The 11,641-nt window shown below is 36.2% G+C and overlaps 1 protein-coding gene across 1 annotated transcript; it reads right to left on the reverse strand.

The window, feature by feature from the left end:
• Window positions 1-4,141: 4,141 nt before the first annotated feature.
• Window positions 4,142-9,909, reverse strand: LOC121422100 (D(2) dopamine receptor-like). Its single transcript, XM_041616916.1, has 2 exons — window positions 9,817-9,909; window positions 4,142-5,784 (listed from the first exon to the last, which is right to left on the reverse strand). Exon 2 carries the CDS (start codon window positions 5,775-5,777, stop codon window positions 4,524-4,526), a length of 1,254 nt encoding a protein of 417 aa, XP_041472850.1. The 5' UTR covers window positions 5,778-5,784; window positions 9,817-9,909; the 3' UTR covers window positions 4,142-4,523.
• Between the last annotated feature and the right edge of the window lie 1,732 nt (window positions 9,910-11,641).

Raw genomic sequence — 11,641 nt, forward strand, 5'->3', positions numbered from 1 at the left:
TTGGTAATCCCTATATCCACAGATATTGTAATGAAATTTCAGTATTTATGGAATTAAATGAAATCAATTGAATTGAATGAAAAAAATGTATCATCTGTGAATTTCTATTTTAAAACCCATGAAGTACTATGATGCGTTCATTAATGTGAAAATTATGTAGTGCAAAATACTGTCAATCTTTCTATGGGCCTTCAGTCGTGGTCCTTGTTATTACCTTATTACCTTATTACTGTCTTGCGATCTCCTTTGCGAACGCCAAGATTGACCTTTCGTAACTGATCGCGAAACTTTTTCGGACCAATCAAAATTGTTTTTACGATAAATACGATTGTCACGAACTGATATGAACTGATACGATCTGATAAGACCTGATACTATCAATACAATTACGACACGATTAAGAGTACAGTCGTGATGCGATTCGTGAAAGTGGGAACTTGCTTTTATCTTGATTTTTTTTTACTTTTTATTTTTCTTCCACGATATATACCGATAAATACGTTTGCCACCTTTGTCAATACGAGCAATTCGCGATTACGACCACGGCTTTAATCGTGACGCGATTGTGACAATAAGAAATGGGTATACACTATTGTGTTATATTAACTACGTTATCATCTACTCCAGATAACATTTTCTTGTTGCATTAAATGCGTTAAGGTTGTGGGTTAATTTATTGTTTTTGTTTTTTGTTAATTATGTATATAACTGTGGATCCTATTTAATCTGAATACTGCGTAGCCTACAAGGGCTTTGTGTGCAGTGGGTTTGTGTACTGTGGCTGTATTCACTGTGGATATTTTGCACAGTGGTGTGGTTTACGTGTGAATTTGATTTCGTTTATTGTTAATTTTGTGTATAATTATGTAATATTCCATGACTTAACGTACCGTGGTTGCGCTCACTGTGCACCTCGTATACTGTGGATATATTGCACAGTCATGACAGTGCGTGGTGTTGGCAACGTGGTTTGTCTTATATTAATTTTGTGTATTACTATTGATACGTGTTCACATGGACGACTATGTGAATATGTGACTCACACCGTTGAAATGCACGAATTCAAAAATGTGAATGTGATTTCTTACTGTGTTCCACATCGTGAACACACTGTGGCACACAATGTTCTAACTAGTAGGGATATGCATATCATTACACTCTAAAAACGTTAATCCAATATTGGTTAAAATTGGATGTTTGTTGGGTAAAAAATATATCAAATATTTTTTAACTTTCACGCCGCAATGTTGCGTTAAAATTTACCCTTCAAACATGCACTTTGCCCAATATTTGTGGGAAAATGGTTACACTTCGTAATTCCGAAACATGTAAATTGCCTATACCTCGATGTTCGTTAATCCGAAAACGTAAAAGGGTTCGTTAATCCGAACATTTGTGGCGTTATTCCGAAGGTTCGATAATCCGAAAACGAAATAAGGTTCGATGTTCCGAAGGTTCATTAGCCCGAAAACGAAATAACGTTCGTTAATCATTTCGTTTTCGGACTAACGAACCTACGGAATTACGAACCTTCGGAAACACGAACCTTCGGAATATCCGAACCTTCGGAATAACGAAGCTTCGGAATTACGAATGTATGCGGGAAAAAAATTACCCAGCAAACTTGTAAGTTCCATTTCCACCAAAATTGGGTAAAATTTTACTCTCTGTTTGTAGAGTGTAGTGGATGTAATGATGCTCGCTCCAATGTAAAATATTCAAACAGAATCAGATGTGAATCATTACAACAAAATCAGACCATTTTTTTTAATGGAAAATTTCAATTTTATTTTTTTATCGACATTGTACCATTGGAAGATTTCTGTACACTGTATCATAAAAATTATTGTAACACTTTATCAATAATATCTTCACGTCGTGATTTAATTTGTTTTGATTACAATACACAATGTTAGAAACTCCAATACATCTGGCATGTTTATAAACACATATAATTATGTACAACTTGATATATACATATTTTCCAACCGGAATTAAGAATAAAGATTTTACTTCGAATGCCATCTTAAGACAGAAACCGAAATCGCAATGATACACTTAAAAGAAACTTGATCTATAGGTAATTGGAAATACATTTTTTAATCATTATCAAATAAAATCTTCCTTATTCTTAGGAGACGCATCGTATAAATCACAAATTGTTGGGTTTCGAAAGAGGGCGAAGATACTTTTCCCAGAAATACGACCAATGAGTCGAAAATTTGTCTTTGTTTTAAACCTCTGCATCAATTTGTAACTTCCCCACATATTGCAGGCGCAGAACGCCATAACGCCCAGCAAGTGCGGGTGTGGGACGGGTGGGTGCGAATTAACCATATTGATCGTTGTTTATAGTACTGCTTAGTAAAAATGTAATATTATTTATCATAACATCATCATTACCATTATCACTTCAAAATATTTGAAATGATAATTAACTTTCGATCACAAAAGAGATTTCCTGATGTTTTATTGAAAACAAGGATTCCTGTAAACGTTTTTCCCCTCAAATATGGATCGACCTTTTTATGGGTATTTAATCGAAAAAGTCCAAAATAAGTCATCACACTGTTATCATACTCTGCAGAACATATGCGACACTAGGGAAACTTTCTTCACAATTTGATTACCGTGTGTAACCATATGGACTCACTGTCCTGAATTAGTGCCACACACTGGCTAACTCCTTTACTGAGTTCTTTCATCTTTCCTGTGTGGGGACTGTGTGAACACACTGTGTCGAATGTTGGGCTGACTATGAAAACACAATGGCCCGTATTCTGAAGTCGAGTTTAAATTAAATTCTGGTTTTAAGATGTGGTTTAACTATGGAAAGCCGGTTTTTACATAAATCTTTAACAGTAGAGGTTCAATGTATCAGCTCATTTGACTCCAGAACATTACTAACTGCCTGGGAAGGACAAGTATGACAATATTGTCTTCACCATTAAAGAATTAGTAAAGAGCACAGTAAACATGAGCAACAATCACTGTAAACAGAATTTTGAAACGTTTGGCTTTCCATATTTTTAGCACAGAGTTAGACCATGGTCTACGTTTAACCCGACTTCAGAATACGGGCCTCAGTGTATGTCGTTTTCACACAGTGAACGAATTAAATCACACACTGTGAAGTATTTCACCATGTGACAACTATGTATCATTGCTATGCAACGCTTTACACTGTATACATACAGTCGCAATTAAAAAAACCGTAAATTTTAAACTGATAACTGGCAAACACAGATGTTGAAGTTTTCATAAAAGTCATTGGAAACGATACATATTCCCTATTTTAGCTGAGATTATTTGCGTGAACAAGTCTTATTTTCCAAATTAACGATTAAACAAATTATTCATTTGAGATTCCATAGGTTGCAAATATAATTTCTGACCCTCCACTTACCACCCCCACTCAAAAAAGGAACGGGTATTTGCCAAAATATATCTTAGTCTCTAAAGATCAAAATTCGGAAAGTTGGCTGATCTAACAGACCAACTTCCTTTCCCCATTTGGTCGTAATGGGAAATATTAGCTAATCTCAGTTAAAACAAAACAAAACATAACAAACCCAAACCCCGAATTTTCTGTGACATGATTTCTCCCATTATACAAGTGCTTTGCGTGAGTGAACTAAAACTAAATGATTTTACATTGTCATTGTAGTCTATTTTTTTTTAGCTCTCTCTAAATTTCTCCGTCATCAAATCAAGTAAGTGTGTAGGTTATTGCCGAACAAGTTTGGCAAACAATATATCATCTTAAAGCCCTGCACGTGATCTGCCCTTGTAAGAGTGATCAAAATCTAAGAATTTAGGGTGATTTCTTGTGGGAGTTTAGGTGTAAGTTCCCATTTCATATTGTTAAATGGCCAGATAAAGACGAGTATTCCGAGTGGTCTAAGGCGCCTGGCTATACATGGAAAGTCTAGGGTTCGATTCCCGGCCGTGGCACCTATGCCCGTGAGCAAGCTTCATAATGTACATTAACCACAAATCTACACAGCAAAAACCGTGGTGCTAACCGGTGTACCACACCAGTTATTTACACCGGTGTTAAATTAAAACTGTTAGTTTAACACCTCTGGTTGTTACATGTACACTCAATCTCTAGGGTGTAATTTTAACACCTCAGGGAGTGGTCCTCTATTAACACCAACTTGAGTCAGCTTTAACACCACAGTTTTTACAATGTATGCTTGCAATCGATTGCAAATTGATTTAATGCAATACACCCATATGATGCAGTTACACCACAAATTCATCTCCAAACCGATTAATTTTATGGCAATCATTTCATTGGTGAAACTGTAGCCATTAACTATAGGCCAATGCTGTAGCTTTATCATTATTGGTCCAATGTCTTTCTATATTTACTCTGAAAATTGTTCCTCTCTCATGACGTCATTATCACGAGTGTCCAAGTCAATCGTTCATTTCAGGTGAAGAAGAATCATCAGACACCTGTCCAATATATTTGAGAAAAAAAGTCAAATGTCTTATTTACGAGATTGTGGACATTGCTAGCGTGAGCTTGATGTACGCGTTGGTATCCAATTGTCGCACTGGCATTTTAAGATGTATTTGAAAGCTTTCCTGAAATCCTTGGTAAAGATAGTGTAGATGATGGGATTGATGATGCTGTTTAACCAGCCTAACCAAGAAAATGCGACGAAAGCCTCATCTGATGCCACAATTCTTCCACCAGAGGCAGCATAAAGAAGAACAGCAGTGAAGTATGGTAACCAGCAGATGATGAAGGCACCTACAACGATGGAAAGGACTATGGCGGCTTTCTTCTCCCTGCTAACAGAAATACGTGGGATCCTGGACGTGCGTCGTTTCAGTGGTGGACGGTTGTCCAGAAGGTCCAAGGAGTTCTCTGTCGAAGCAGACGTACTGATCTTCCTTGCGGGGTTGTTGAGAGCGTTGATACTTCCCGCACTTCCGGTCATCGTATACTCCGTCTTGCCATTGATCGTAACGCCCGCGTTTGCATTACCGCTGCTATCACCCATGCTGTCCAAACTGCGGTCAGTGCCAGCGCTGGAGGACTTCTTCCGGTTACGAGCTGCAGACGGTTTTCGGAGGAAGTGATCCCTTGCGGCCATGAATATACGAATGTAGACACCAAGAACAAGTACACACGGTAGGAAGAAAGCAAGGATACAAGCGATAATAACATACGAAAGATTGACATTTAGGTAGCATACGTTTTCATAATCACGGGCGTTATGATACATTAAAATAGTAGAAGGAACCGTGAGTAGCACCGGTAAGCCCCAAGCCGCTGCAATAGCAATGAAAGCTAATTTGCTAGATCTTCTGTTCGCATACCAGATGGGCTTGGTGATTGCCAGATATCGATCTCCTGCAATTGCACAGAGGTTCCAAACTGAAGCAGTACTGAGGATAATGTCCAGTGAGAGCCAAGTGTTGCAGAGGATATCACCAAGGTACCAGCTACCGAAATTGATGGCTTCGTAGAGACCCAGTGGGAGGACAATGACACAGACGGCGAGGTCGGATATGGCCAGGGAGACCACGAAAGAATTCGCCACTGTGCGGAGCTTGTGGATGCGGATCACGGCAATGCAGACAAGAGTGTTTCCAAAGACACCTACGAAGATGATGATTGGTAGGAAGATCATAGCAACAATGCTGACCTTCTCTTCTGGGTCAATGGTCCCGTTTCCGTTGGCATCTTGAAGCATTCCAACTTGGGGACCTTCTGTGTCATTGACAGAATCCATACTCCCTAAGCTCTCCATGCTCATATTTTTGCTGTAATAAAATAATAAAGGAAAGAACATACACAGTTTAATTTAAAAGATTCGTTTTGATGCACCAAATGGCAAATGACACTCTTCAATTTATAATGTGGCCTCAGTCCAAGATTAAATGAACTTCTGTTAATGGAATACCATCCCTATGGTATATGCAATTATTGTATGATGGTGGGCCCCAAGTCTGCGCACCTAACAATTTGAGTTAAGATTTAACATGAATTTCTACCTATTTCACAAAATCTTTTGGTTAATAGTGTTCCTTATATTATTAAGAGTAAGTGTACCAAATTTCTCGTTAAAAAGTGAAAGTATAGGATTTTCTTGAAAAAACCTCCGGCAGTCATTTTCAGATTGAAAAAAAAAATCGTACCCCATGTCTGCGCACTCATTCACTTTGCACACGATTCGGGGATTTTGATGACAAAGGCTACATTTTGAGGCCGTCACATGAAATGCCCTGAATTCATTATTTTTCCACCATTTTGAGTCGGATTTTTTTATGAATACCTGTCTATGTAGTGCATGTGTAAAATTCGTGCTCGTTGTGGATTTTCTGTAACTAGAATCGCGCAGATACGCGGGTGCGCAGACTTGGGAGACCGCGCAGACATGGGGGAACTGACCATCCACCAAGTTTTATAAAACACTATGCGTGGCATGCAGCTTGTTTAATTTTATGTTACTGGGTGGCCAGCAGGCCTGCCACAGAGCAGTTTAATCATGTTACTGCCATCATCTTTGTGTAATCCATGTTCACAACATTCATTTTACCACTTAATTTTAATCACATATAAATCAAAAATTGCATAGTAAATCACATTAAAATAAATGTATCACAATGTAACATAAATCATGAAATATGTAACAATTATCCAAATTACATCACAAAGTCGGCCCTTTGGCCCGTTTAGTCATGATTTATATTTATCATTAAGCTATAAAAAGACTAAAGTCATACAACATTATAATAATGAAAATGTATTGCGAATAGTGAAACTACTGGTAGTAGATTGTAATGATGCTGATGATAATCTTATTACTAAAGGGTTAAAAAAATACACTAATATGCTTTTCACACTGTACTTTTTTTTTCTTAACCCCGGGAAATTAGTGGGGCTAAGGGGGTGGGGGCCTTAGCCCCACCAATTTCCCGGGGTTAAGCTTAGCCCACTTCGTTTTCACACTATGTTTTAGCAAAGTGGGCTAGCACTGTAAATAGTACGGTACTATTTGGCCCTGCAAAAAAAAAGCAGGGTTAGCCGGCTTATTTTGGTGCTAGCACCACAATTGCGGTGCTAAGAGATGCAGTGTGAAACGAAACTGGGCTAAGGAAAAGTGGGGGCCAGTCAATGGCCAATCACAGAAGTCGAAATTGCACGTTAACCACGCTCTGTATGGTAAAATCATCAATATTCATGAGCTGTGGGATAGTCCGGGGTTAAGGCGTTAACCCCGGCTAAGCAGATAGTATGGCGTTAAGGATAGTCCGGGGTTAAGGATATTATGGGGTTAAGGAAATGCAGTGTGAAAAGTATATGATAATGGTATGATGATGATAAACATGATAGGCCTAATGATGGTAGTCAGAGATAGCAGTATTAGTTAAAATAAAAATGATATAGTTTTAAGGAAGAACAAGGATTGCTTGGAAATAATGTTTTCCTTATTTCCTATATTTAGTCGGTTTATCCAAAAGTGGGCCATCTATTATCAACGAGATATTAATTTATATTGTTTACGACAGTAAAAAAATCTAAAAAATTACTTTCATGATGACAATCTGTCGATTTGTCGGTCAAGTATGCTTACTTCTTTGGAAACCGAAACACATACATGTATCAACATTGTTTCCTGGAAGTGATTTTTATTTAAATTATTTCTATATGCCACTGCTTCAGGTTAATCGCTCTAGTCTAGCTGGTTGAAAGACATTTCATAAATTAAATTTAGCCAAATAGTTATACAAACAATTGGCATTACAAACTTTTATCTTCCACTATGAAACATAACTTTACATAGGATTGTTTTTGTTTTTGAGTGAGAATTTGTGAGGATAAAAAGATTTTCCCGCTGATAACAGTCAAGAGTCATTCAATCACATATCTTTGTACACTGCAAAAACCCCGGTGTTGATTTAACACTAGCCCGTACTCTTTATATGTCCACACCAGAGAAGTGTTTAACTACACCAGTTTGGTTTCAGTCTAACACCAGATAGAAACACCAATTAGAATTAAAACAGCATGGATTTGATTCCAAACTGGTGCTGTTTCAATACTTCTCTGGTGTGGACATATATAGATTCCGGACTGGTGTTAAATCAACACCAGAGTTTTTTCAGTGTAGTTGATAGTGTAACAATTCCAAACATAAGCCTATTTAAGAGGCAAGTATCTAGAGAGGCATCCTTAAAAATATATCTAATAAATTTCAAACAACACGTGTGTTTTACAAAGCTTTGCCAAAGCAAAGATGTTTTGTATAATAATTTATGCACGTATAGGAAATAATTCCAAGCAGAGTAAATGCCTTTAAAACATCATGAAAATCTTGTTCACACTTTGCCATACACTCTTCGGCATACTCGTTCGAGGAGCAAGGTTATATCTGGTTAGTAATCAAAGTCCCAATATTTTTTAAATCTCAAATTTTACATTTGACACTGTTTGACACGTTCAACACTAAAATTATAACACCTGAAAAAATAACCTCCCGTGATTTTGGAGTCGCAACTTTTAATCTTTTGATAAAAAGAATGCTGAATTTATCATCATTTAATCGGATACCTGCATGAAATGGAAGATAATCTAAGGACAAGAAGTTTTGTAAAATCTCAGAGGAAGCTCCTGCTTCTGTAAAGTAAACAACGACTTTTTCCTTAAAAGGTCCTTCAAAATGTACTCCAGATTTCTTGTTTCCTTAAGGTAATCTGTCTTCATTGTTTTGCACTTAAACATGTGAGGTAATTGAGTAACAGGCAGGAATAGTCCTTAAAATGCAGAGCACGTAACAGCTGTTCGTCCAAAGTAGATTTATAGGTAAGTCATAAGCGACACTTATAGTATGCAAGCTATTACTCTATCATTGTATATTGCTGTTGCTGATAATAGTTCCAAGGAGTACAGTATGATCACTGACAAAGTCTTTCTAAAAACAATGCCTTAAACCCTATCAAAAAAAATGATGATGAAATAAGGCACCTCAAGTCATATAACTAGCCTAGTTTTTCAAAACACTTGAGTAAGGATTTTATGTACGCAAGGGGTTAAACAAGATACACATACATTCTTACAATAATATTCTTATAATCAGGGGTGGGTCGAGGATTTCCAAGGGGAGGGGGGCGGGGACATGTTTCCGAGGAAAATTTGACAAGGAAAAAACAAGCAAACGGTTTTCCCCCCCAAAATAAGAAAATTGATTCCACGAAAATAAATTGAATAGGCAAAACAAAAGGTTTTCACCCCAAAATTAAAGACGTCCACGAAAAAATTGACACGTAAAAAATATAAAAAGGCCCTACTTTCAAGAGGGAGGGGGCACACTTGTGTTTTAATGGCATGTTTACATTACAAATTTTAACTGCACCTCTCAAACTAAAGGTGTTTGATAAAACGGGAATAGTATGCACTCTAAAAAAACAGATATAAGAAATTGAATAGATAGAATAGCCAGATGTGTGTCACTAATAAGTTAGTCGTATTTGAATAATGATCTGATCAAATTTGAGTAGAACAACATCATTTTATACTTAGAAAATATAGTAAAAACATGGATAGACTTAAAGTTGACTTGCACCGAGCTTACTAAAAATCTAATCAATATAAGTTTGTATTTTGCAGTATAGCAGGCGAATAGAAAGATGGAAAAGATGGTGAAAACTAGATTAAAGAAACAGTGAAATACAGAAGCAGAGAGCTGGGAAGCAGAGAAGGATAATGTATCATAACCACTACTTTGCAATTGAAATGCACTTGTTAAATTAGAATTCTATGAAAACGTGCATGAAATATGACGAAATGCCTACCTGTTGGAGAATGCCAAGTCAACTGTTAATTCCTCTGGACGAAGGTGAGAAGGAATCCTTTCGCTTTGGAAACAATCTTGGTTATGACAGTCGAATTGTCGGCTGCTTGATAAATATATCCTAACTTAGTTTGGACGCACCCGCCCGCGTCAGGTTAGAAATCCGGGTACTATCATACTATGAAATCTACTTGTATACGCCTACGTAATAACAAAGACATGACAATGAAAGGTGGCATGCTATTGCACTTCAATTTTAAGTTTTCTTGTCAGCAAAACGACGAACCATGAAGCAGTGGCGTACTTAGGATTTTCCACGGGGGGGGGGGGGGGCGACAAAAACGTCCGCCAAAAAAATTGAGAAGCAAAAAAAGGTCTTCAATCACAAATAAAGGATTTCGTACCAGAACAAAAATTGACAAGCAAAAAAAAAAAAAAAAAAAAGAACTTCAAGCTCGTCAGGGGGGGGGGGGCAGGGATACGTTCTTTGCATGGGTTGTGGCTCGTCAGGGGGACAGACTGCCCCCCTGCCCCCCCCGTAGGTACGCTAGTGTCATGAAGATACATCATAACATCTAGAACCATGGTCGAATGATGTAATTCGTTAACTTGTGCGTTCCAGATTCGTACACATACCCTTTTTTACATGTTTAATAATGGAGATGGGGGTTGATTTTCGACACCCTAATTTTGGATTGAAAGCCATGAGCATTCTTCCCTGCCACTACACACTGGCTTTGATGAAGACAAATGAAGACAACAAAATCATGCCTCTTATCACATGAAAGATGTTAGCAAACTTAGCCCCTGAATTTAATTTTTTTTTTAATATTGGTAAAATATCCCTGAATAATAAGAATAATTCAGAAAAAAAAATCCCTTTTCTATTTCTTTTTATTTATCATTTTTCATTTATTTATTCATTCATTTTTTTCTTTCTTTCTTTCTTTCTTTCATTCTTTCTTTCTTTCTTTCTTTCTTTCTTATTTATTTATTTATTTATTTATTTATTTATTTATTTATTTATTTATTTATTTATTTATTTATTTATTTATTTATATATTTATTTATTTATTTATTTATTTATTTATTTATTTATTTATTTATTTATTTATTTATTTATTTATTTATTTATTTATTTATTTATTTATTTATTTATTTATTTATTTATTTATTTATTTATTTATTTATTTATTTATTTATTTATTAAAGGGGGATTTCTCTCAAATGAACTCCTAATTATACCCTTAACCGAAAACTCAGAAACACAAGTGCAGTTCACATGACCACCTTAGTGTGTGTTCGTGTGGTGGGGTGTATGTGTTGGGGCCAAACTATTCCAGTAAAAAAAAGCTTTCTGGTTAATAAAGCGTTTTGTAGATCTTGTTAGTCACCCGTCACCTTGGCAACCAACACCTTAATAAACATTGACACGCATTTGAATGAACATTCTCAGATTATAGAAAAATGACAAATCTTGATCACAGGGGGCTAATTATGACTGGATTATAAGATGATCTGCTTTGCGTGGCTTGTATACAATTACGATGAATGTGTTCCTGATTGAAAGTAAACTATCTACATGTATTTGAATTCCCAAGCATATGTCATTCTTGTTTAAATATTGCTATTTGGGCATGTACATGTATTTCGTTTACTCATTATCGGTACTTTTTATTTTGTTTCATTTATCAGTTATTATTATTATCATCATTTTTTATTTTATTTAATTTAATTTTTTATTTATATTATTATTAGTTATTATTATTATTATTATTATTATTTTTTTTTTTTTTTGGGGGGGGGGAACAATGATGATTTCTGCG

Source organism: Lytechinus variegatus, chromosome 9 (assembly GCF_018143015.1).
Source record: "Lytechinus variegatus isolate NC3 chromosome 9, Lvar_3.0, whole genome shotgun sequence".
Lineage (NCBI taxonomy): Eukaryota > Metazoa > Echinodermata > Echinoidea > Temnopleuroida > Toxopneustidae > Lytechinus > Lytechinus variegatus.